Source organism: Carex rostrata, chromosome 19, assembly GCF_964058835.1.
Source record: "Carex rostrata chromosome 19, lpCarRost1.2, whole genome shotgun sequence".
Lineage (NCBI taxonomy): Eukaryota > Viridiplantae > Streptophyta > Magnoliopsida > Poales > Cyperaceae > Carex > Carex rostrata.
In genome coordinates this window covers 622,101-646,484 of record NC_135936.1, presented here as the reverse complement: position 1 = coordinate 646,484, position 24,384 = coordinate 622,101, and the positions used below count along the sequence as shown (strand labels likewise).

At 35.6% G+C, this 24,384-nt stretch overlaps 4 protein-coding genes across 8 annotated transcripts; 3 read left to right on the top strand and 1 right to left on the bottom strand.

Moving 5' to 3' along the window:
• The first annotated feature begins 1,497 nt into the window (after positions 1-1,497).
• On the top strand, positions 1,498-5,790 carry LOC144571338 (F-box/kelch-repeat protein At1g55270-like). The gene is made up of 3 exons (XM_078320603.1): positions 1,498-1,874; positions 2,824-4,467; positions 5,612-5,790. The coding sequence occupies exons 1-2, from the start codon at positions 1,848-1,850 to the stop codon at positions 4,057-4,059; spliced, it is 1,263 nt and encodes a 420-aa protein (XP_078176729.1). The 5' UTR covers positions 1,498-1,847; the 3' UTR covers positions 4,060-4,467; positions 5,612-5,790.
• Positions 5,661-7,477, bottom strand: LOC144571339 (testis- and ovary-specific PAZ domain protein). 2 transcript variants are annotated; one of them, XR_013517489.1, is made up of 4 exons: positions 7,001-7,477; positions 6,024-6,225; positions 5,885-5,936; positions 5,661-5,789 (listed from the first exon to the last, which is right to left on the bottom strand). XR_013517489.1 is itself a non-coding variant. In XM_078320604.1 (4 exons), exons 1-4 carry the CDS (start codon positions 7,207-7,209, stop codon positions 5,709-5,711), a joined length of 549 nt encoding a protein of 182 aa, XP_078176730.1. In that variant the 5' UTR covers positions 7,210-7,475; the 3' UTR covers positions 5,661-5,708. The 2 variants fall into 2 exon arrangements, 1 of the variants encoding a protein (XP_078176730.1); XM_078320604.1 differs by having other exon boundaries at positions 6,024-6,230; positions 7,001-7,475.
• A 290-nt stretch (positions 7,478-7,767) lies between these two features.
• On the top strand, positions 7,768-10,847 carry LOC144571721 (binding protein). 2 transcript variants are annotated; one of them, XM_078321086.1, is made up of 8 exons: positions 7,768-7,904; positions 8,024-8,157; positions 8,289-8,404; positions 8,630-8,711; positions 9,036-9,095; positions 9,631-9,738; positions 10,101-10,146; positions 10,476-10,847. In XM_078321086.1, exons 2-8 carry the CDS (start codon positions 8,059-8,061, stop codon positions 10,679-10,681), a joined length of 717 nt encoding a protein of 238 aa, XP_078177212.1. In that variant the 5' UTR covers positions 7,768-7,904; positions 8,024-8,058; the 3' UTR covers positions 10,682-10,847. The 2 variants fall into 2 exon arrangements, with proteins under 2 accessions (XP_078177212.1, XP_078177211.1); XM_078321085.1 differs by having other exon boundaries at positions 7,773-7,904; positions 8,029-8,157.
• A 1,587-nt stretch (positions 10,848-12,434) lies between these two features.
• Positions 12,435-16,744, top strand: LOC144571336 (DEAD-box ATP-dependent RNA helicase 52C-like). 3 transcript variants are annotated; one of them, XM_078320594.1, is made up of 8 exons: positions 12,452-12,582; positions 12,616-12,756; positions 12,997-13,511; positions 13,612-13,695; positions 14,032-14,274; positions 14,689-14,856; positions 15,065-15,178; positions 15,757-16,744. In XM_078320594.1, exons 2-8 carry the CDS (start codon positions 12,657-12,659, stop codon positions 16,372-16,374), a joined length of 1,842 nt encoding a protein of 613 aa, XP_078176720.1. In that variant the 5' UTR covers positions 12,452-12,582; positions 12,616-12,656; the 3' UTR covers positions 16,375-16,744. The 3 variants fall into 3 exon arrangements, with proteins under 3 accessions (XP_078176722.1, XP_078176719.1, XP_078176720.1); XM_078320596.1 differs by having other exon boundaries at positions 12,435-12,756; positions 15,068-15,178; XM_078320593.1 differs by having other exon boundaries at positions 12,436-12,756.
• Positions 16,745-24,384: the final 7,640 nt, after the last annotated feature.

Genomic DNA, 24,384 nt, shown 5'->3' with positions numbered 1-24,384 from the left:
CCGAGCCGTTCATCTTGTTCTCCATATTAATATGTCCTTGGAGACCAAATTTTACATTTTTTGGAAATTTTTTACTATTTTTTTAGATCTATTGAAAATCGCTGTTTTTCAGACAAATCTGGACCATAAAAAACAGCGATATTCAATAAATCTAAAAAAATAGTAAAAAAATTCCAAAAAATGTAAAATTTGGTCTCCAAACACATATTAATATGGAGAACAAGATGAACGGTTCGGATCGACCGTTAGGATTTTGAAAAGTTGAATATTGAGCCGTAGCACGGGAGGCCTCTTAGCTACCCATAGCATATTAGCCAAATCCTATATATATATATATATATATATAGAGGAGGGATCGGATGACACTGTGTATTTTCAAAGTCCAAACGGTTGATCCAAACCGTTCAACTTGATAGATATGTTAAAATATGCTTGCAGATCAAATTTTATATTTTTCTGAATTTGTTTACTATTTATTAAGATGGGTACAAAAATTCAACGGTCTGAATATAGCGATTTTGTTAAATACTTAATAAATAGTAAAAAAATTCCAAAAAATGTAAAATTTGATCTGCAAGCACATTTTAACATATCCATCAAGTTGAACGGTTTGGATCGACCGTTTGGACTTTAAAAACTTTGAAAATGCACGATGTTATTCGATGTCACCAAAAGAGGGTGTCATCCGATCCCTCCTCATATATATATATATATATATAGTGGCTAATATGCATTCGGTTGCATATGGACGGAAGTGCTTACGGTTCAAATTTGATTTTTCAAAATCCAAACGGTCGATCTGAACCGTTCATCTTGTTCTCCATATTAATATGTGCTTGGAGACCAAATTTTATATTTTTCTGAATTTTTTTACTATTTATTAAGTATTTTACAAAATTGTTGATCCAACGGTAGCTTAACAAAACAGTAAAATCAGCAGCTACTTGACATTATTTATTGAAAATCATTGTTTTTTGATGGTCCATAATTTTCAGATCAAGTGATTTTCTAAATGTCTAAAAAAATAGTAAAAAAAATTCAAAAAATGTAAAATTTGGTCTCTAAACACATATTAATATGGAGAATAAGATGAACGGTTCGGATCGACCGTTACAATTTGAAAACACAAATATAGAGCCGTAGCACGGTAATAATCCGTGATATGCATAGTAACATAGACTCACTCTATATATATATATATCCTTTAGTTATATCCTCGTCAGTCGAGCAAAGTAGCACTTGCAACAAGGAAGCGAACAACTCGTGCTTGGTGTATACATGAATTAGTCTACCCGTTTTGCACCAGTTTTAAAAAAGTGCCGCCTGTTCTTGGGTATTCACAGGTGGGCCCCAAATATGTGGGGACCCAACATTGGTTTCAACCTCTAACTAGTCCAGAGTAAGCAATAAATGCCGGCTCATGGAATTTATTCAGTGGTCTTTCTGGGGCCCCACTGATAGAGACAAACTAGATTTTAATGCTCAGAGAGAAGAGGAGAGAGAGAGAGATAAGAGGCAGAGGAATTGCCTTCTGCGTTGGAGACTTGAGAGAGAGGGAGAAAGAGCAAACAAAGGACTAAGCGGTGGTGGCATTTTGTGTCTTTATTTGCCCCTTTCACTGTTTCACAACAACTCCACCTATTCCTCTCACCTCCGATCCTTTATTACACCTATAAACTCAACTCCTTTGAGAAACCTTTTTTAGTTCTTCATAGCTGGTTGCCTCTTTTGTGATTTTACATACTATGAGACAGATGGGATTGGGTTAATTTATTTTGATGAAACGTTGGTTAAATTTACAACTAGAAGAGAAATGAAGAAGGAGGTGTCTGCTTGAAGAGAGAGAGATGCAGAGAAGAAACCACGCTCCGTTGGTATGTCACTTTCTGTTGTCCCTTTTGGTTAATTTTTGCATCAAAAGTGGGGTGCTCTCTTTTTTTGGCTCTCTTTAACCAGACCTGCTATTTTTATGCTTGGAATGTAATGATTAGTGTTTATGCCATATGTCATACCTCTATGTGGCTAGATTAGTTCCAGTTAATTATATATTCTATCATATCATTTCCAATAATATGCATCCTTATTATAAGATTGTTTACAAAGAACCTTCGGTTGACTTAGACTATTGTTATTTTGATAATTTTAATAATAAATAAATAAAATTATAAATTGACAAATTAATTTATATACATCAAGGACTATTAATTTTTTTTATCGTCGATATTTCAAACGACTTAACGTACGGTGAAATATAATTCAAATATATCATTTTTATATACATCATATATGTGAATAATGTAGATCATTTTTCAAATTTAATTGTCAAAATAATAATTATCAAGTTGTCCCCAACCCCCCCCCCCCCCCCCCCCCCCCCACACACACACACACACACCCAATAGTACAATAGAAGCAATCCGCACTAGTAATATTGGTGTAGCTGAAATTTAATATTGTTGCCTAACTTGTGGGCAAAACCTGAAAGTGACTACTTTTGCCTGACCCAACTAATCCACCTGAGTTTACCTCTATTAGCTGGAATCTTTTTAGTCAAGAAAACATATTCTCAACCGCAACTGATGTGAAATTAAGTTTCACGGAACCAAAGATGTTGGGAACCTGAACTAATCTTAAATCAACCTGGTTGACTCATACCCAAAACTGAGATGAAGATATTTGCAGCGGCAAAATTGACATTATTTATTTTTTTACAGACATCTAAGATTTTCTAAGTTTAATTTCAAATTTTTACCGGCTATCTATCAGTACAAAATCTAGGCATAGTATTGTCTAAAATGACAGATCTACATATCACTTGTGTAGGTTGATGCCTCAGCATGTCTTTGCCATGCTGATAGGGAAGTGAAAACATTTTCTGATACAAAGATGTATGTCCCGAAATCAAAATTATGTATCCGGCCAAATCTCCGTGCATCCATCCACCCATCAAAGCCTAAGAGGGCGGAACTGGCTGAACGGGCCCGTTGTCAGTCCCCTCTCATCCCAGGCCTTCCTGACGACCTAGCCATCGCCTGTCTGATTCGTGTCCCCAGATCAAACCACCACAAGCTCCGGCTTGTGTGCAAGAGATGGCACCGCCTCCTAGCAGGAAATTACTTATATAGCCTTCGCCGAACTCATGACCTTGCCGAAGAATGGATTTATGTTATAAAAAGGGACAGGGAGGGCCGCATATCATGGGATGCATTTGATCCGGTGTCGCAGTTGTGGCACCCCCTACCTCCTGTACCCGTGGAATACTCTGAAGCTGTTGGATTTGGCTGTGCTGTCCTGAGTGGGTGCCTCCTGTACTTGTTTGGTGGGCGGGACCCACGCAAGGGTTCCATGAGAAGGGTGATATTCTACAGTGCACGCACCAATAGGTGGCATCGGGCACCAGATATGCTGAGGCGTCGGCATTTTTTGGGTTCATGTGTAATAAACAATTGTTTGTATGTTGCAGGAGGAGAGAGTGAGAGTGGGAGTAGAACCCTTAGGTCAGCTGAGGTATTTGACCCGGTCCAAAATCGTTGGTCTTTCATATCTGAAATGTGTGTTGCCATGGTGCCATTCATTGGTATGGTTTATGAAGGAAAGTGGTACGTGAAAGGCCTCGGGGCTCAGAGACAGGTGCTCAGCGAGGTGTACTGTCCAAAGACAAATACCTGGTGCCCTGTTTTTGATAACATGATAACCGGCTGGAGAAACCCTAGCCTATGTTTAAATGATCGATTGTATGTGGTAGATTGTAAGGACGGGTGTAAATTAAGAGTTTATGACAAGAATACACATTCGTGGTGCAAGTTTGTGGATAGCAAGCAGCACTCTGGGATTTCAAGAAGTTCAGAGGCTGCAGCTCTGGTTGCACTTAATGGGAAATTGTGCGTGGTGAGGAATAACATGAATATTTCGCTTGTTGATGTGAGTGGAGATGCTCAATGGGAGATTATTAACGGCAAAGGGCAGATCAAGACATTTGTGACCAATCTTTGGTTGAGTGTTGTTGGTCGGAGCCGAGCCAAGAGTCACATAGTTCATTGCCATGTTCTTCGGACTTAAAAGCTAAGAAACCATGGCGGTACTGGACCAGTTGAATTTCAATTTTACCTTATATGGTAAGACAGTAAAAAGAGGGGGGAAATATCAACAATCACACGTTTTTGAATTGGAACTTGGGGGATTAATTATCTGTGTTATTATCTCTAGGTGTGAAACTGAAACCAGAGGTTATATTATGATACGAATTGTATTTAATGGTACCTGGTGATTTTAATAATATGTTAGCCGCACTTAAATAGATTTTTTTTACTTTTAGTATCTGCGTTGTTAGCAAGCTTAATTTCACTAGGAAGTAAAAGGATAATAAAAAAAATGCCAAAGAGATCCCTTTTAAAACAAAATTCATTAGTCCAAGGTACAATTGAATTTAAAATTTTAAAATTAGCAATTTAGCATGCCATATTCAAAGTGAAGAATTAGGCGAGATTATCTGGGGAGGACAACGCCAGAGGCATGCCACTGCTGAACTGGAATGCCTGCAAGCTTGCAAAATCAAATAGTGGCTTAGGCGTTTCTGATATCGAACTTCAAAATATTGCTCTCCTCATTAAGTGGTGGTGGAGACTTTATCAACCGAAGGAGGAAGGGCTCAGGTGTGTACAGTCTTGCGAAGAAAATGACCGACCAGTACTGGTGTCCCAAAGATCTGGAACATTGCGGGATCCTTCTTTTGGAAAATGCTGATAACCTTCAAGCCTCTCTTCCATACATGCATCTCTTGGGTGATTGGAAATGGCAGAGGCATACGTTTTGGTTTGATTCATGGGAAGGACAACCGCTGATAGGATACCGGGAAAACTTCAAACCACCATTTCCATCAATTTCACTAAAAGATGCAGGTCCTATGCTGCAAGCAATTGCTCCTCAAATGCAATTCAATTTCACCGACCAGCAAGATGCAATCTTGTGGAACCTGACAGGGAATGGCAAATATACATCCAGGTCCATATACAGAATTTTGAGAGAGGGAGGTAAAATTCGCTGGAGTTTCAACTCAGTGTGGAATGCTAAGGTCCCACAGTCTGTTAGGCTTTTTGGAATTCTTATCCTTAAGAACAAAATCCTGACAAGGGATGTTTTGCAACACAGAAATGTCAATTGTCAGATCACATGCCCGATGTGTGACACTCGCAGCAGGGAGACAATTGTTCATATCCTTTTCTCCTGTCCATATGCAGCTTTAGTATAGACTTTTGTACAGAACGCTATAGGCAAACAGTTCTGGTAAGATCGCTGGTACGATAATCACCAGTACAGGAAGTATGGGAGAATTTTTGGCTTCAAGAGAAACGGCAACCTGGTATGCAGAGAGATGAATGGCTCAATCGTATGCTGTGTGTGTGCTGGTGGTTATGGCGTCAGAGGAACGAGGTAGTGTTCAGAGGGAAGCCGATGAGAGCTGATGCTTTGAGGAGGAAAATTTTGCATGATGGATTGCTTTGGTTTGATTTCTGTTAGTCCGAGGACTAAGTTGTTAAACTGTTTTACTTTCCTGTAACTTTGGCAGCCACTGCCAATGATTTCAAAAAAAAAAAAAAAAAAAAATTCAAAGTGAAGAAGCTCCTACGAAAGTCTATCTAGTTTTTGTATGCTGCCTTTTCTTCAAGAGAGGTTTGGTGATCTAATTATGGTAATACATGCATTTCTCTTCAGAAAGCAAGAATCAGAAATTTGGTTACCGCTCCTACCAAGTATGGTGACATAGCTGTGGAAGACATTAGCAAGGAAAGCTGCATAGGAAAAAAGGGAATAAGAAAGACAATATTGCTAAATGTAATGAGAAAGTATCACTGTAATGAGAAAAGGTACTATTGTTGATTCTCACCAAAAGAAGAATGCTCAAAAATCTCCAAATTGGCCATAATGCATACAATAACCTACAACAAATAAATAAGAGAGTAAATAAAACCTGTCAAAAGAAAATTTTGAACCCAAGCAAAATGTACGCTTATTGCGTTACTTACATGCAAAATGTAGAAATCCCTATGAGGAGAAGAAACCTTGTAATCTTTAGAGAGAATTCAGGCTTCTCGTCTAATAATGTAGGTGCTTCTACATTAGATAGCTCATGTTCTTTATGAAATTTCAGTCTATAGCTGGACAAAAATGTCGAATAAAGGATAAAGCCGACATTAAGTGAAACGCCCGATAGCCCAAGCAGCAAAGCTGTCCTAAAATTCATGATAAGAAGATATTATCGAGGGAAGTTAATTAATTAAAGAAATAAACCTAATAAACATAACTTTTTTTTCTAGGTTGTGATGTTTTGCAAATAATTATTCAGATTAACTCTTTTCTTAAGAAATTTAAGAGGAATAGTTCTTGTTTCCACAATTTCCAGGCAAATTTCTCAAGTATTAGCCTAGCTTGAAAGATTATTATCTCTAGCAAATGTTCATAGGATGTGTGTTTCATTTAGAAGGCTTAGAGAGACATGATTTTCTATAACAGTGGCACCAGTTATAAACTAACATTTTGGATTAGTTACATAATTAAGTATACTGATGCTATTGGCTAACATCATGAATGTTTATCAACATTCATATCATCACATTAGCTCAAATTCTATTTGTCATTTATTAATAGTAGATCAAATGAAACCAATCAAACCATGTTGGCCAGAATGGTTTCTAGTTCGGTTAAATTGAGTCAATAACTTTTCTTCAACAACCAAATAATTTTGTAGCATGCCTCTCTTATATAATTTCTTGAAGTTCTGAATGTTGGTTAGATTTTCTGATAACTTAGATTATGAAATACATTGGCTGGAGAATGGATCTGTTTTTTAAAAAAAATACAATAGGAGTCAAGCCTGCTATTGATTTTATTTTGGTTCAAGAATGTTTGCATAAATTGTACGTATCTTACCAAACTGAACTAAACAGACCAATTTAACAAAACCCATAGAATGGCAATTGCACGTGTAAATCACACAGCTTACCGATCAATCCTCGGGTCCCAGAGCAAGATAGACACCAGATTAGTTTGGCAATCACCCAAATATACGATAAAAATGGCAAAAACAACCCAGAGCAAATCCTCTATGGCTTCTTTTGTTGTATGTGCTCTCCTTATCACTACTAAACTCGCCAAAGAATGGTGCTCTGCCTCCAAAGATTCATTCAATCCTTCTTTGTGTCGAAGCCGCATGTTCAATTGTTCCGCACCCAATACTTAATTGACAAACAAAAATAATGGCAGAGAAATACTGTATTACATAAAATTGTAGAATGGGATTATTATGCATTAGAGAAAAAGAGAAACAAAAGAGAGAGAGAGAGAGAGGATCTGAGTTGCCTCAAGTATGGAGAAGAACCAGCTTCGATTCTTCCGATTGGAGGAAGTATTCAATATGGGCAATTTGGCATAGGTGTAACGCACAAGTAACGGTCGTTTCTTCATCTTTACGTCTGATTATTTGTGGCAAGTAGTTTTGTGCGATCTTGCACTTCCAATGTTGTTTTTTTAATAATGTAAAATTAAACGTTTATTCAAGTCAACAATGTATTCTATTATTTTAAAATTCAAATATAATAAATCTACACGGGCATCTTATTGGAGAGTGGAGACGACCTGCCCAATTGCACATAAAGGGAACCCAAACAGGTCATAATCGAGAAAACCTCCTTTTAGATTTGGGTGTCAGATGACGCCAGCCCATTTTTACGAAGAAGCCCAAAAATATAAGGCCAGTAATCGGCCCGTTACACCATCCCCAACCTTTGCATCTCTCTCACCGACCAAACCAGACGAAGCCATAAGAGAAGTTAGAACTGATGCTTCGTGCTTTCACTAGGCGTGCTTCGCCTGTTCCCACCGCTCTCCTTGCTTACCTTACTCACCAGGTCAGTAGATTTCACTTCCCCCCCCCCCCCCCCCCCCCCCCCCACCTTGGTACTTTTCTGATTTTTCAAAGAAGTTTTATCTGATTTTGGGGAAATACAAAATGGTACACAAACACAAGTGCAGAGAGGGATCCATGACCGAAACAAGAAAGCCATGGAGCTGGTGGCCAAGGGATGGAGCGCTCTCCAAGAGGTCGATCGTGTAATCGACTATGCTGACCGCAAGGACACCCGTCTCATCCCTCTCCTCCGTGTATTATTACCTCTCCTCTCGTTGTTTATCTTCTAATTTATTATTTGTCAAAAAAAAAAAAATTATTCATCTTAAATTATGCTGTAGAAGTGTAATTTCTATTTATTTTGGAAAATAAATCCATGAAACAGGGGGCAAAGGAGAACTTTGAGCTGGCACTGGAGGTAGACAACATGAATACTCATGCCAGATACTGGCTTTCCAGGATGCATTTCAAGTACCATGTCCCTGGTGCTTGTAAAGCCATGTATGCTTCCATTTTTTTTTTTACCTTGCTTTTTAGCTTTTGGTACTGATTTCCCAATTGCACAAGGAAGCTCTTCCAATATTACCAAATTATGACCTCAGTTGTTGCAAATTTATGCACCGGTGCATGAAATTAGTTAACTGACTTGGTGGTAACCGATTAAGCTGTCACTGATTTACATTTGTGAAGCTGAGTCTTATTAAATTTGTGGATGTGTGCATATAGTGGAGCTGCATTGCTGATAGAAGCTGCAAACATGGGGGATGCAGATGCACAATATGAGCTTGGCTGTAAATTAAGAGTTGAGGTGAGTTAGATAAAGTAAAACATAATTTCTGTAAACAATCATAGTTAAATGTGAGCTGTTGAGTTTGCCTTGCAGTGTACACATTAAACAGCTTGGGGGAGAAATAAATAAATAGAAATGCAGAAGTGATACAAGGAATAACCAGAATTTGTGCTTGGTGCTCGTACTTGTCTTGAGGAATACAGTAACCTAATCCAAGATTATGGGTCTTTTAGACTGGACAACTTCCCATATACAGAAACCTAATCTAGGTTTATAGTAACTAGTAAATGCTAAACTTTCATTCATATCAAATATTTTGGGCCTTTTCTTCTTTTCATGTAGAATGAACACGTGCAATCAGATCAGCAGGCTTTCTATTATGTGGAAAAAGCAGTTGACCAGGTAGATAGTTTTCTCATTTATTCAATTATTTCCAGCTGTAGCTCTGTTACAAATAAAGTAGAAGCCTACTATTTTATCCTAGTGTGCTGAACATGACAATGATTTTTTATATTGCAAGAAATATCCCTTTAATATCTGACAAGTCTTAAATTTTACATTTTCATTATTTTCTTGTTTGTTTCTGAATTCCTTTATACAAAACTATTATTTACTTGAAATTTCCTTTTATTAAATAATTGCTTACAATAGGGTTTTACAGAAATGAAACAAAACAAATCAGTCAAGACTCAAGAGAAAGGAAAATTAGTTAGTGAGAAATTCATCTTGAGGATAAAATAATGTTGTATCCTTGTGTTGCTCCCCTATTGTATAAAATGGATTAAGCATATAATTTTGAACCAAAGGGAAAGCATGTTAGTTGCAGAAGTCTTGTGCAATACCAGAAATTACCTTACAAATTCTGACATTTAGTGGGATTTCTTTTCTGGCCAAAAAATATTATTTTTTTTATCAGAAACTTCTTTTGTTATACTAGTTGCATCCAGGTGCTTTATATCTACTTGGATCAGTGTACTTAGCTGGGGATTGTGTGAAGAAAGATATTGCGTCTGCCATGTGGTGCTTTCATCGAGCATCAGAAAAGGTTTTTTCATATGCAGATATTTTTATTTTGCTCAATTATTTTGTTTGCAGTAATCAAGGGAGTGAAACAGTCCTTCCATGTTTCTTGGATAAATATTAAATTTTTTGGCTATGAGTAATCAAAAAATAGTTTCAAAAACTTTAGTAGGAGGTATGAGAGAAGTCATAAAACTTTGTACAAGAATGAATACTTATTTTGAAAAAAAGATAATAATAATAATGTGATGTTCGGGTGGTAAAATAAATTTGAATAATGGAAATCAATTGCAAACAGTGAAGACAATGAGCTGTTTCCTACTACTTTGAGGTTATTTTCCTTTGTAATAACATTTCATCTTTTCTGTTCTAATTTTTATTAATCAGGGCCATGCTGGAGCTGCAATTGCATGCGGATCACTTCTCCTTAAAGGCATTCAGACCAACATTTAATTTGTTTATTAATCCAAAAAGTTTTTGCATTTTTTGGGTTATACAATTTTTTCAGGAGTTTCCATGGAAAATAACACCAACTTTTAATATTAGTGCAATACAAAAAATAGTATCATCAAATTATGACAATTTTACCCCTATAAGCTGTATTTGGAATAACTCAGCAACACAAAAGGTAGCGTTATTTGGTATTAATATGTAGTTTGTTTGGTTAAGAATGATTGTGATACAAGTAAAAAGGAATTGTGGTTTGCGATTTAATAAGGTGTCTTTTATGCAGTTTCTCACCATTGATTGACCATGTGTCAGGTGTGGAGATCCCAGAAGTTATAACAAGATTTAGTTCAACTGGAAAGCTCAGAAAAAAAGGGAAGAAAATTAAACAAGATTCTCTGAAGCTGGCAAAGGAACAGTTTCAGATTGCTGCGGAGGTAGGGAGTGATCTCGGTTTTCGGTGGCTGAAGCACCTCTCAGATTGCGCAAAAAAAGAAGACCAAATTAAAATGGTTGAGTAGGGAAGCTTTGCTATGCAAAGAGGAGAGTAAAATTTGTTTCTATAGGTAGTTGAGGTTTGCCTTTTTTTTTGTTTTTTCCTTTTCATTTGCTTGAAGAGGCATATGTTAGCCTTTTATATGACTCTGTTCTTACATAAATCATAAATTATTACTGTGATATAGTTGACAGCCCAAAATATGAGATCCATTTTTTTTATTTGGATATTTAAAAATCTTCAAACTATTGTGCAAAATCATCTGTTGTTTGTGTAACAACTCCTTTTGTTTTCAGTGACATGGAAGATATTACAAATTTGTTTTTGTCCTAAAATACTCAGTTACTTTTTCCATCGGTATTGAAACAACTTGCATATATCAGACCATATATTTTAGCATCAGAGCGTAGTGAAAGTAGATATTAGAGTGGAAAAAAAAGAGCAGTTTTTAGAATATTCAAAGAATATATGGTGCTGTTAACCATAGAAAAGACTCGATCAACAAAAAACAAATTTCTTTATTTTGTATTCCATGCCTCGTTTTATTATTGCTCTTCTGATTATACAGAATTTTCAAAGATGGGTATTAGATCCATTGGATACTCTGAATATGAGCATGCAACCAGGTGAAATATTCGGGCATTTACTCCTAGAACGATCTATATATGCCTCTAGTTTATATATGCAATTAGCAACTATAACTGATATTTTTCAATAGAACCCAACACAGAAGGTAATCTGAATTTAAAGTCATGAAAAATAATAGTTCCTGTCATCTTCTCCCTTGTAAAATCAGCTTGATCATCTAGGTTAGTTAAAAAGTACACACGATCTTTGCATTCTTGATATTGCCAACTGTAAGTTCAGCAATTGCATATGAATAATATTATTTAATAATGCATGTTCGGAAGTAAATCTAATCGACAGTTGTTGTGATAGTATGTATACTCACTCAAAGAGATATATTGCAATAAGGATCCCCAATCACGACAGTAAAATTATTTCATTTAATCGAAGCATCGGGATTTATTTGTTCCCACTAAATTATATTCACTACTGGATTTTTTGAATTCGAATAATTATCTTGGGCTCACCCATAATACCTATTTGATTTTAGTACGTAGTTCGCATTTCCTAATATTAAAAATACTTAAAAAAGAACTTAGTTTTTAATGCATCTACTGAATAACTTCCCAAGACGCCCATGAATTGGGCTCTAAATTTTAGACGGACCTATGGTTATCTTTTTTAGCATCAGAATTAGAACCATGCATTTGTAAATAATTTTTATCAATTCAAAACAGTAGGGATGGCAGTTGCCTCCTCAGTCCTTACCATCAAGAATTAGAACCATGCATGGGTTGGGCTTTAATATTTTACTTTGTCTCAACTGCTAAGTTATATTCGCTAATTAATTCCTTCACTTTAATATATCTGGCTGGACCGCTGGACAACCAGGAAAAGTGTCAAATCAGATGTAATCCGTAATCTCAAAATCAGTGTTAATCTAGTGATAAAAAATAATACTGTGCTATGTATGAGAATGAGAGGATGTATGTTTTCAAAGAAAAACAAAACAATGATTCCCACTATGGAATGAAGAAGGCCCAAAGATGCAGTGAAGAAAGTACCACGCTTAATGAGAGAGAACCAATAAAACCTCGGCTTTTTAGCTTACAAAACAACACAATATCCTACAAGAAAACACGCAATACAGGATCATTTGTGAAAAACCCTAAAGTAAAGATAAACCCCGGAACTAGCGTTCCCAATTCACAACATCACCATTGCGCATTCCTGACCTACCACTACCAGCCCGCGAATTAGTTCAGAGAGGATAAGCTCTCGAACGGAGGAGTTTCCTCCCCAAGATTAGCATATCCCATTGAGCATTCCTGCTCTGAACTATTGAAAATCTGCCCGTCGGTTTCCTGTCTTAGCCCCACCGGTCACCTAAAGGCCTAAACGCTGCATTTCCGGTCATTCTCGCCAAGCTCGCCATGTTGTGCAGTGGTACCAGTGCCCTTTGTGGGACGTGCTTTCTACGCACCCGGCGTCCAGTTTTCTCCAACCATGGCTCAACTCTCGACCCCTTGCTTGGTATGTTTGCTTCTCCTTTCATCACCTCTGACACACCTCTAGTTCACTTCTTCATTTCTTCTCCTTTCTTTCAAACCACATTAAGCTTTCTTATCTATTTGTTGAGATTAATTAGTTTTTTTTAATCGATTGGAGTTAAAAATCAAGCTCTTTTCTTTGCTTTCTGGAGGATAAACTCTTTTCATTGTTTTCAAAGCTCTGATTTTAAGGTATTTTAAAAAAAAAAAATTTATTTTGAAGCAATGTCGTCGCCCATGACTTATGAAGTGAAGAAGGTCCCTTCAACACAGGTGGCCTACCCCCCTCCCCGTCGCCGCGACAATTTCCATGCCCCCAGCCTGTTGTCAGATATATTCCTCCCTGAGAAGGATTTGTCCAGTCTTCCTTCAAATGAAGGGATCAACTTCAATGCATATGAAGATATCCCGGTGGAAAGTAACGGCAGGGAGGTACCCCCTCCAGTCAATAGCTTCTTTGAGATGGATCTCGGATCGCATCTTGAACTTAACATCAAGCAATGCGGGTACAAATTGCCAACTCCTGTTCAGAAGCATGCCATGCCCATTATAATGGCGGGTCGCGATCTCATGGCATGCGCTCAAACCGGGTCGGGTAAGACCGCTGCGTTCTGCCTACCGATAATAGCAGGAATCCATAAAGGTCGAGACAGTTTCCGGGGCCAACGTGGTGCCCGAAGTGGAGCCGCATCACCTGTTGCTCTTATTATCTGTCCTACAAGGGAGCTCGTTAGTCAGGTATGAAATGCTCTAATTATATATTTATCCAATTAACATCTTTATGGTTTTCTCATTTTTTTTTTTTTCTGAATATGCTGTGTTGGTTTGTAATTTGTAGATTCATGATGAGGTGGAGAAGTATGCCAACAGAACATCGGTGAGAGTTGCTGTGGCTTATGGAGGTGTTCCCATCTTTCATCAGGTAACATTTGGATCCCTCTGAGCTTTGCATATCAAGAGATGGTGTATTTTTCCTTTCTTTGTTTTGCTTCTTTTTCTACAATTTTAGCCGTTATAAAACCCTTTTAGTTGAGAGTCTTGAATTTTGCATATCTTGATTCGGATTGTAGTCTGCTCCTTTTTTTGCGAGTCTTTTAACATGGTGTACAAAATGCAGCTCCAGTACTTTGTAGTGAATAAAAAAATCAAATATCAAAACCAGAAATTGGTATAGTAGTGTCATGTGTTATAGCCTATTGTGACATAAAATTATCTGCTTCCATAATTTTAATGTTAATGTAATGTTACATGATTACAGTTGCGCAGTCTTCAGGGTGGGGTGGATATCTTGGTTGCAACACCTGGTCGATTAGTGGATCTTATAGACAGAGGTAAGGTTTCTCTCCAAAATGTAAAGTATCTGACACTTGATGAGGCAGATAGAATGCTGGATATGGGGTTCGAACCTCAGATCAGAAAGATCATTGAAGAAACTGACATGCCTCCTTCCCGTGATAGGCAGACTATGCTTTTCAGTGCTACCTTCCCATCTGAGATTAAGGTACCACTTTACCTTTCGATAACACCACCTTTTAGATGATTCTTACACCTTTTTGTTAGATTAATACATTAAAAAGAGATTTACAAGTTTTGATGATTTGGCCCCCAGTTGCCGTATATCCCTTCGTTTAAATTCAAATTGAACCAAAATCAAGCCAAGATAGACTAAAATATGTAGTTTAATTTTGAGCTACTAATTTAAAAGGTTTCTCCGGATAGAATGAAAAATTAAGGTTAATTCACTTAACCTTTGGTTTTGCTTTTGGATGAGCATGCTGGTTGGTGTTATATGCAAAAGTGAGAAACATCATTGATGTTTGCAAATCTTTTAGACATTGGATGTAATTTATAAAAGCCGACCTGTGTTATATTATTTTCTGAATGTTTATGTGGTTTTTGTATGTTAAATGTGCAGAGACTAGCAACAGACTTCCTGTCAAACTATGTTTATCTGACAGTGGGGAAAGTTGGTTCAAGCACAGATTTGATCACACAGAAGGTGGTTGATGTTTCCAACATGGATAAAAAAAATTACCTCATTGATATTTTGAGATCCCAGAGCATGAATGCAGCTCATGAAGTGGTACATTGAATTCATCTCATATTTCTATTTGCTTCGAATCATGGTTGTCTCTTGGATCGCTTTTCTAAGTTAGCTGATAATTGTCCCAAAATATCACTGTAACTCCACCATTTGTATAATTTGATGTTTAGGATATCCTGAGGAGAATTTACTTAATAGTAGGATCTGCAATTTGTTTTTTTGATGTGGATGGTACTTGTTTTTGTAGAAGCCATTGACATTGGTTTTTGTGCAAACAAAAAGAGGGGCCGATTTACTGGAGCGTTTTCTGTACCAAAATGGATTTCCAGCAACATCAATTCATGGAGATAGAAGTCAGCGGGTAAGATTTGCAACTTTCTTTTGGTCTGGTTATGTATTGTGTCTATTAAATTATGATGGTTTCAATATGCATGCACTCGTCATTTCATTCCAAGACAATATATGTGATATATGAGATTGGTTGTTTTTCTTTTTGTAAAATAAAGCTCTGAGGCTTTCCCATCTTTTACCTGGGGTAGAAATTTTGATTGTACATAGCCTGTTTAAGACCATGTTATTATAGCCAGTTCGGTGAAGTGCCATTTCCTCATGTAATTAGCCCTAAATAAGCCTCATTAACCCTGGTCTGTGCAACAGTTCTGCAATTAATTGTAATTAATCCTCACTAAAAGGAAGTGGGAGTAGCAAGCAGTTGAGTTTGGGGTCAAGACAAACACTACCTTTGCTGGTTTAGTGTGAAGTGCTCCTCTGTCTCAGATAAATGGTTTTACTGTTTTGCTTGGCTAGGCAATGCTATTTTGTGTAACATCTGGATCAAGTAACATTGATTTACTCTTCTCCTCAAAAAAAAAAAACAATGATTTACTCAACTAATTATGCTAGTCATTAAGTTAAAGTCACTCTTTTGAAATGTTTTAGGAAAGGGAACAGGCTCTGAGTTCATTCAAAAGGGGAAGCATTTCAATTATGATTGCAACTGATGTAGCATCACGTGGTATAGATGTTCCGAATGTTGCTCATGTGATCAACTATGATTTCCCGAAGAACATTGACTCATATGTCCACCGTATTGGCCGCACTGGTCGAGCCGGTAAATCTGGTCTTGCCACCGCTTTCTTTGACCATACGAACCAGTCTATGGCCAAGGAACTGGCTGATGTGATGGAAGAAACAAAACAAGAAGTTCCTGGGTGGCTCCTACAATTTGGGCCGAGTAATGGCAATGGCAATGGCCGTCGCAATTCTGGCAGGCCGAGGAATGGCAATGGCAATGGCCGTCGCAATTCTGTCGGGCCAAGGAATGGCCATCGCTCTTCTGACAAAACTGACCTACAATTTGGGCCGAGGAATGGCGGTCGCTATTCTGACAAAACTGACCTACAATTTGGGTCGAGGAATGGCCGTCGCTATTCTGACAAAACTGACCTACAATTTGGGTCGAGGAATGGCCGTCGTTATTCTGACAAAACTGACCTACAATTTGGGCCAAGGAATGGCCGCCGCTATTCTGACGAAACTGACATGTGGGGAATATGATGCATATTACCATGAACAGGGTGAGTGTATGACTTGGGGAGGTCAGACTTATGCTCAGTCTTATCCAACTGGCAATGCTTAAATGGGTAGTTATGAAGCTGCCTCAAATGGTTTTGGTTTTTGTTATGGTACTGAGCAGGTAGGTGGTTGCAACTGGATGGGACCAGGCCACTACATCGGTCTTAATACAAGGACATTATAGAAGCACCAGTTAACCACAAGCATCACTCTGGTTATAGGTTCTTAGGTTGTATCTCTGTGGTCTTGCACATTAGAAATACTTTTGGTTTTGTTGGATGGCTCTATTTTGAGAACTATGCATTTGTTATGTTGTGAAAAATTAAGGCTCCAAGGTTTTTGGTTCTGTGTATCATTTCTTTTTAAATTTGCAAAACAATTTTGAAGCCTTTAACCATTCTGAAGTTGCTGCTCCTCTTAGGACTGGTTTCTTTTATAATTTTAACTGCTGGAAGTTGGATTTAGAACCGATATTTTAATTTGAGCCATATTTAGTGAAAAATGGGTTAGCTTGCTGTAATTTTATAACACCAGAAAATATCAAAATGATCATTTGTCACTAAATCGACATGTATGTACAGTCTTGATGTTTCGATTAGATTTGACGGGTAAAAAACGACCATGTAAATGATCATAAAAGAGATAATGTCTGTTTTAGTGATTTTATAACTATAAATGCGATCTCAATTCTTCAAAAATAAGAATAAATAAACGTAATACGTTGTAAATGCATTCAAGTGTATTTGAGGCGTATGCCTGATGTGTCCTCTTGATTTAATGCGAAACGAATCCACAAGCATTTAGAAGCCTGGTTGAGAGCGTATATGTCAATTTTGGAAATTTCACAATTTGAAATGAAGCTGCCCTTGATTAAAACAACAAATAGATGCACATGTGATGTAAATGCATACTAACAGACTTATGCGCGTAATATTTGATGTTTAGTTTTATTTTAGTGCTAACAATCCACTAGCATGCAAATTATCATTTTGAAAGAAGACAATAATTTAAATGTTTTTATTTTTTGTGTCTTCATTATACTTTTATTTTTAAAATTATAATAATTTAAAATTTTAAACTTAAATGTCAAAAATAAAAATGTTAAATATGATTTATTATTATATTCTCTATACACACATAAAAGATCACGATATTTCAATTTTGTTTTGATTAATTACAAGAGCTTCCATAAAAATGTATCCATGTAGGTAAATTTTGGATTTTGATTTGTCAACTTATTAATTCATATAAAACTCAAATAAAAAATTGATGGTTTTTATGTATGTGTAGAGAAACTAATATAGATCAAAATTGATAGTTTTTGTCATATAAATTTCAATTATTTTTCTTTTAAAAAATTTTAAAAGTAAAATAACAACAAGGACGAGCAAAATAAAGATATATGAACCCTTTCCTTGAAAGAATGTCTATCAATTTCAATGATTTTATGACTTAGAAATGAAGTCCCCACTAAAAACTATGAACACATCGTAACGTGCTATACTGCTATTGATGCATTTTCCCAAATATGTGTGCACAATATTGAAGGTGTCTTTTTTTATAAAATAATTCACGAGAAAGTAAATTATTGTATTCAAAGAATCTCTTTTGGTTTTGAAAATTATATCATCTGCAATGGAGAGTTGTTCAAAACAACGACAAAGATGCAAATGATGTGTTGTAAATGCATTTTAACGAACAAGAGGGTATAATGTTTGGTTTAACTTTCTTTTTCTTTTCTTTTTTGATAACCTGGCAGGTAGGGGTGGCAACGAACCGAACCGAACCGAACTTATCTTAGGTTTGAGTTTGGTTTGAATTAATTTCGAACCGAACCTGGTTTGATTCGTTTCGAACCGAACCCATTTCGAACCGAATCCATTTCGAACTACACATTTTTCGAATCGAACCCGAATCGAATCACGAACTAAATTATTTTTTAGCAGTCCTAGTTATACCGGTAGTTTATACATTAATTTTTTCTCGCGGAACAATTCACATGGCTTCCTTTTACCAGTATGAACTATGAAATGAGTGTTTTTAAGTTAAAAAATTATTTATGAAAAAATACATCAGATACGGCTTTCCTGGTATGAACTATGAGAGACCACCGAAGAGAGAGGAGAGATAGTCATCTAGTCCGGAGAGAGGAGTGACAGCCGGAGAGACAGCCAGTCGTCGAGAGCGTCAGTTAGATTTTAGAGCTAGAGGGAGAGTGAGTTAGAGAGATATGGAGAGAGAACTAGGTTATTGAGATTTGAGAGCGATGGAGTATCGGCTAAGTTAAATTATGACTCTTTATCTTGGATTTTAATTTCATCAGGTAAATGGACGGCCGATGTTATTATGAGATTCGAACCATAAAAATGATCGAACCCATTTCGATCGAACCAGGCTAGGTTTGGGTTTGGTTTGAATTAATTCCGAACCAAACCTGATTTGGTTCATTTCAATTCGAACCCATTTCGAATCGAATTAAACTCGAATCAAATCCGAATCAAACCCGAATCGAATCACGAACCTCGAATTTTTTTGCCAGCCCTACTGGCAGGAGCTGCCATGTGCTTTGGTTTAACTTTTTTAATGAGAGGAACAAAGCTCAGTGGCATGTAATTGAAATTTAAAGGACATATGCTTCTTTTTCGGAAAATACATTCCAGCTTCTTTTGGTCCCAATCATTTAAAAACGATAATAGATGCATGCGACATGCTGAAAATACATTCCAGCTGATATGTGAACTTATGTTTGCTGTGTCGTTTTGACTGAGAAAACAACAAAATTACAGGTACGTGTAAGATTCGTATTAATGGGGTATTTCTCAATTGGTGATTATATAATTTGAAATTAGGTCCCAATTGATTAAAATCATGAACAGATGCACACACTAGGCTGTAAATAAATTTCAAAAAAATTGTGTGTAATATTTAATATGTTTTTCTTTTTTTGCACAAGAAAATGCATGCGCAAGTAAACACAAACATTCAGCATACAGAGCAAATCTAAATGTTGTGTTCATCAAGAGAGTTTGGTGAATACAACTCTAAAAATTGATCGGACCAGCTTCAAATGATGAATTCAAACTGTTGAAATTCATCTACTTCACGAGTAATATATGTTCATGCAAAAATTTAAAACTTTTGAATTTATTTAGTACAAAGCCAAACAGTAAAAAAAATGAAGTTTTATAAGTTTTTTTATAACTTAATGCATTCATTTTTCATTATTTTTTTACCGCTTAACTTTGTACTAAATAAAATTCAAAATTTTATATGTACACGCAAAGGGGTGTAAACGGACTGGATATTATCTGATTTTATCCGAATTCAAATCCAGAAAATTACCTAAATTATCCGATCCGTATCCGTATCCGAAAAATTATAACGGATAAGGATACGGTAAAACTTTTAACTATCCGTATCCGACCGTTTACACTTTTAAACCACAACAAATGTGCTATATGTTCTCAAATTGATTTATTAAATTGCATATTGTACCAATAATTTATTAAATTGCATATAGATATATATTTTGATGAGCAATATAATATTATGACATAATTAGTGACTAATATTTTAATAATATAATAGATGTTTTGTAAACCACAAGCTAATTATGAAAAATATCCGTATCCGTCCGATATTTGATCTGTATCTGCAAGATTTAATATCCGATCCGTATCCGTATCTGAAAAATTATAATGGATACGGATACGGTAAAACCACTATCCGAACCGTATCCAACTGTTTATACCCCTATACACGCATCACTCATGAAGTAATTATAATTCAACAGTTTAATTTTGTTATTTGAAACTGATCTGATAGAGTTTTAGAGTTATGCTCACCAATCCCTCTTGATGGATACAACACACTCTAGCTTTGCTGGAGTATATATATCAACTTTAGTGATTTTCTCATTACTGATTAGTAATGTCATACCAATTAATCAGCAAAAATAGAAGTCTATTGCATGCTGCATGTAAATTTATTCATGTAGATTTTTGTGCATAAGAGTTGATGTTTATTTTTGTCAGAGCATAAAAATTCACAAGAATGTTAATTATTTTATGGTGATTATATATGTCGAATTCTGTTCTTTCTTATAACTTGAAATGAGAATCACATCGATTAAGATCACAAATAGACGCACGCAAGCTATAAAAGCATTTTAATTGATTTGTCAGTGTAATATTTTGATATATCTTTTGTATTTGAGCAAATATATGATGTTAATAGCATATATTTCGATTTTTGTTTTGTTGTGAATTTCAAATGAATCCCCAATTTATCAAAACATTAAATATGACGTGCCATGTGATCCGGCAGATCTGCGAGGTTAGAGTCAGATCAGAACAATAGAGGTGTTGAAATTCAAATAATTTCAGTTTAATAGGGACGATTTCTAATTGAAATTTTTTGATCGGAAAAAAATAAAGAAGAATTAAATTCTTCTCTATTTATTGATTAAAATATATACATAATAAAAGAAAAATGATTGCATTTGAGTAAAAATTAATTTTTGTGTTCTTAAAGTGTATACTAGCACAGTTGCACCAATTCAATTTTCAGCTTAAAGTAATCTATCAAACAGAAAGTTTCACAACTATATTCTTTTTTTATTTACAAAAATTACAATTATATAAAATAAGAAAAGTTTACAAAAAAAAATTATGAAAGCCCTTGAATATCTATTAAATCTGAATTTTGACATTACAATAGCTCAAGTAATTAAAGCTCACCTAAACAAAATCTAATTTGCACATAAAAAGAAAATACCTTACTGATAAAAAAAGAACTAGTACATAGAAATAAATTAAAGCTGATCTAATAAAAACCAATTGGTACATAGAAGTAAAATACCTTGTTGCTCGCCTAAACAAAAACCAACTGGTACATGAAAAATTAAAATAACTTGTTGCAGACCTAACTAATTCCATTAAGCATTTCCATCCCGTACAGAAGTATTAGTATCTAATTGCACATTTATCTGAACACGCTTAGCTGAGTTCCGTGTCCAGAATACAAGTAAATGAAGTCACGTCAATTCAAATTCAACTATACTATGGCTCTATAAATATGCTGACACAAATAATACTGATAAACAAGTCTTGCTCTAAAAGTGATCATGCTGACACAAGCAACACTAAAGATTTTCAGAAATTACAAAAAGATATTATGAATTGTATTTCTTATTATCAAAGCATTACAGGCAGTGTATATAAGCTTTAAATTGGCTACTTAGCCATCAGGTAGATTTCTAATTTGATTCTTATATATAAGTAATTAACAGCTAAGATGTTGTATATACAAAAGACGAGTAGAACTAGGGTGTTCTTAAGTTCACCAAGTCCCCCTAAAATTCGTCAAATCAGCTTCAAATGACGAATCCGAATCATTAAAACCCACATACCTTACGAGTGATGCGTCTACATGTGAAAATTTTAAACATTCGAATTAATTTAGTACAAAGTCAATCTGTCAAAATTAGAAAGTTAATAAATTAATTTTAATGCATTTATTTTTTGAACGTTTTTTTACCGCTTGACTTTATACTAAATTAATTCGAGTTTAAAATTTTCACATGTAGATGCATCACTCATAAGGTAGGCGGGTTTCAACGGTTTGGATTCGTCATTTAAAGCCGATTTAACGGGTTTTAGACTTAAATTCATTAAGAAACTTGATGAACTTAAGAACACCCTAGTTCTACTCTACAAAAGACTATACAAAATAAGGTTAAACAACAAATTGTGTAATTTACGATATGGATCCTCAATCTTTCTTGTCTCCAATAAAATCTCACCTAATCTTCTTTGCTGCTTCTTTGGGGGAAGCGAAATATGAGTATTGGTGTCCTCAAACAATTCGAGCAAGTACACTTTCGCTGCCTTCCGAAGCACCGCTACGGGCGAACTCTGAAACCTCAGATCTATTTTGAAATCTTTTGCGATCTCTCTGACAAGCCTTTGAAATGGTAGCAATCAGGGACGGATTTAGAATTTCTGTTAGGATAGGGCATTAATCGAGTTCAAATAGCTAATCGGATTCAAACTCATTAACTAATCGGATATTACATAATAAAAACAATATTTAGAGGAAGAGTTGATGATCTTTCTTTGAAAGCTGTACTTGAATTATTTGTATTATAACAAATACCAATAAGTTTATATAGAAAAAATCTGTTCAATACTGATAAAATGCGGCCATTTTTATTAATAACCCAAAAAGAAGAAGTTTTTTACAAAAGTAACCCCAAAATCTGAGTTTTTCCAAATATAACCAAACCGCCAGGAATACTGGCGGTCCACTTCTATAGCAGACCGCCAGGGACATGGGCGGTCTGCTAGGGACCAGACCGCCAGTGTTCTGGGCGGTCCGCTTTTTCTTCTTTTCTTCTTCTTCTTTTTTTTTTTTTTTTTTTTTTTTTTTTATTTTTTTTATTTTAGAGATCTGATTTTTTTTCTTAATATTTTCATTTGTGAAGTTTTAGTTTTTTTTGCTTAGAAAGTGATGTCGTAACTCTTTATAACTTTCAATTGATTTGTCAGTTGGATATCACGAGTCTAAAGATAACACTAATTAAGGACTTGGCCTTGATTCAAAAAATTTTAAGCTCTGACAGCTTGTTGATCTTCTTCTCTATATTTATGGTACTAAAACAATAGTTTCAGTCCCTCGGGGAAGAAGCATAAGAGATGATTGCAGTTTTTTTATGATGTATTTATTATGATTGCATTTTATGATGTATTTTGGACTGTAGTATTATTATGATTGCAGTTTTATTTTATATTTCATGTTGGTTTTTATGTTTTTTCTGCTTTACATCGAAACGGTCTTCTGAAATTACAACGTATCTGTTTCGTCAAAATATAACTAATCAAGTGTTAAAACTAAGCAATTCCATCGAAACGGTCTTATACCTGTAGCAATCGCCCAAAATTATCCAAAATTGAAACAGTCTGCTATTTTTTTTTTGACAAATCAAATCAAATTACATCAAAGTTATAAAGAGTTATGACATCACTTATAAATATAGTCTAACATAGTCTAACAAGTGAAGTTCACGAATACAAAATCAGCTGCTAGGGACCAGACCGCTGGTATCCCTGGCGGTCCACTAGCTGTCCTACAAAATCAGCATTTTCTCTCTCCGGCACACACTGCAAAGAAGGAGAAAGAGAGAGCGCAGGCGATTGTTTGGGCGATTTCAGACGATTTTCTAGGCTACTAGATCTATAGGTAATTTTTTTTTTCATTCCTTTGTAATTATTTTATAATTAGTATATGTTTACTGTACAATTAGTCTATGTTTGTGGTTCTGTTGAACAGGATGGACAATAGCGAAAAAGGCACTCATGCTGCCAAATGTCACTGTAATGCAGTACTTCTTTTGAAAAGAGTTGGTGTCAAATGTCCCATTGAAAATCCACCCATTTCATACGATGACTTTGTTGAAAATCCATATGGATATGGTCTGAAAAAAAAAATTCATGAAGACCCTCCAACCCCAGACTTTGTTCCATGTACTCATACTAGTAAGGCGAGCACATCGTCGGGTGTCACGAATCAGAAGCCGGCGGCTAAGAATACTGCTGTTAAGAATCCGGCTCCTAAGAAGTCAGTTGGTAAGAAATAGGATTTTAAATTCGTCAATTTAGTTTTTCCGTTGTGAGATGTTTCTTAATGTATTTTATCATCTTGTCAGACAATTTATCATTTATCTCTGAATTAATTATTGAATATGCTAGATAATATAACTGTAATTCTAAAGTAGTCTAACATAGTCTAACAAGTAAAGTTCACGAATACAATTAAAGTTCAATTATACAACTGAAGTTCATCGATATTCATAACTTAGTTCAAACCAAACAGAATAAGTTCACCCAAGCAAAATAATAAGTTCATCTTTCACGACGTCGGAATAAACCCAATAGACGAGAAGATTTTTTGGTGCCAGCTGCAGGTGCGGCAGTACTTGTAGACCCTTGGCTA

Bases quoted from the DNA above. Each gene is read 5' to 3' on its own strand.
- LOC144571338 (XM_078320603.1), top strand. From the start codon at position 1,848: ATGCAGAGAAGAAACCACGCTCCGTTG. The intron at 1,875-2,823 runs GTATGTCACTTT...TCACTTGTGTAG, and splicing joins GAAGAAACCACGCTCCGTTG to GTTGATGCCTCAGCATGTCT.
- LOC144571339 (XM_078320604.1), bottom strand. From the start codon at position 7,209: ATGCGGCTTCGACACAAAGAAGGATTGAATGAATCTTTGGAGGCAGAG. The intron at 5,937-6,023 runs GTAAGTAACGCA...TATTTGTTGTAG, and splicing joins GGGATTTCTACATTTTGCAT to GTTATTGTATGCATTATGGC. The intron at 5,790-5,884 runs GTGAGAATCAAC...TTTCCTATGCAG, and splicing joins TTTTGAGCATTCTTCTTTTG to CTTTCCTTGCTAATGTCTTC.
- LOC144571336 (XM_078320593.1), top strand. From the start codon at position 12,657: ATGTTGTGCAGTGGTACCAGTGCCCTTTGTGGGACGTGCTTTCTACGC. The intron at 14,275-14,688 runs GTACCACTTTAC...TTAAATGTGCAG, and splicing joins CCTTCCCATCTGAGATTAAG to AGACTAGCAACAGACTTCCT. The intron at 14,857-15,064 runs GTACATTGAATT...TTGTTTTTGTAG, and splicing joins TGAATGCAGCTCATGAAGTG to AAGCCATTGACATTGGTTTT.
- LOC144571721 (XM_078321085.1), top strand. From the start codon at position 7,836: ATGCTTCGTGCTTTCACTAGGCGTGCTTCGCCTGTTCCCACCGCTCTC. The intron at 8,712-9,035 runs GTGAGTTAGATA...CTTTTCATGTAG, and splicing joins GCTGTAAATTAAGAGTTGAG to AATGAACACGTGCAATCAGA. The intron at 9,096-9,630 runs GTAGATAGTTTT...TTGTTATACTAG, and splicing joins TGGAAAAAGCAGTTGACCAG to TTGCATCCAGGTGCTTTATA.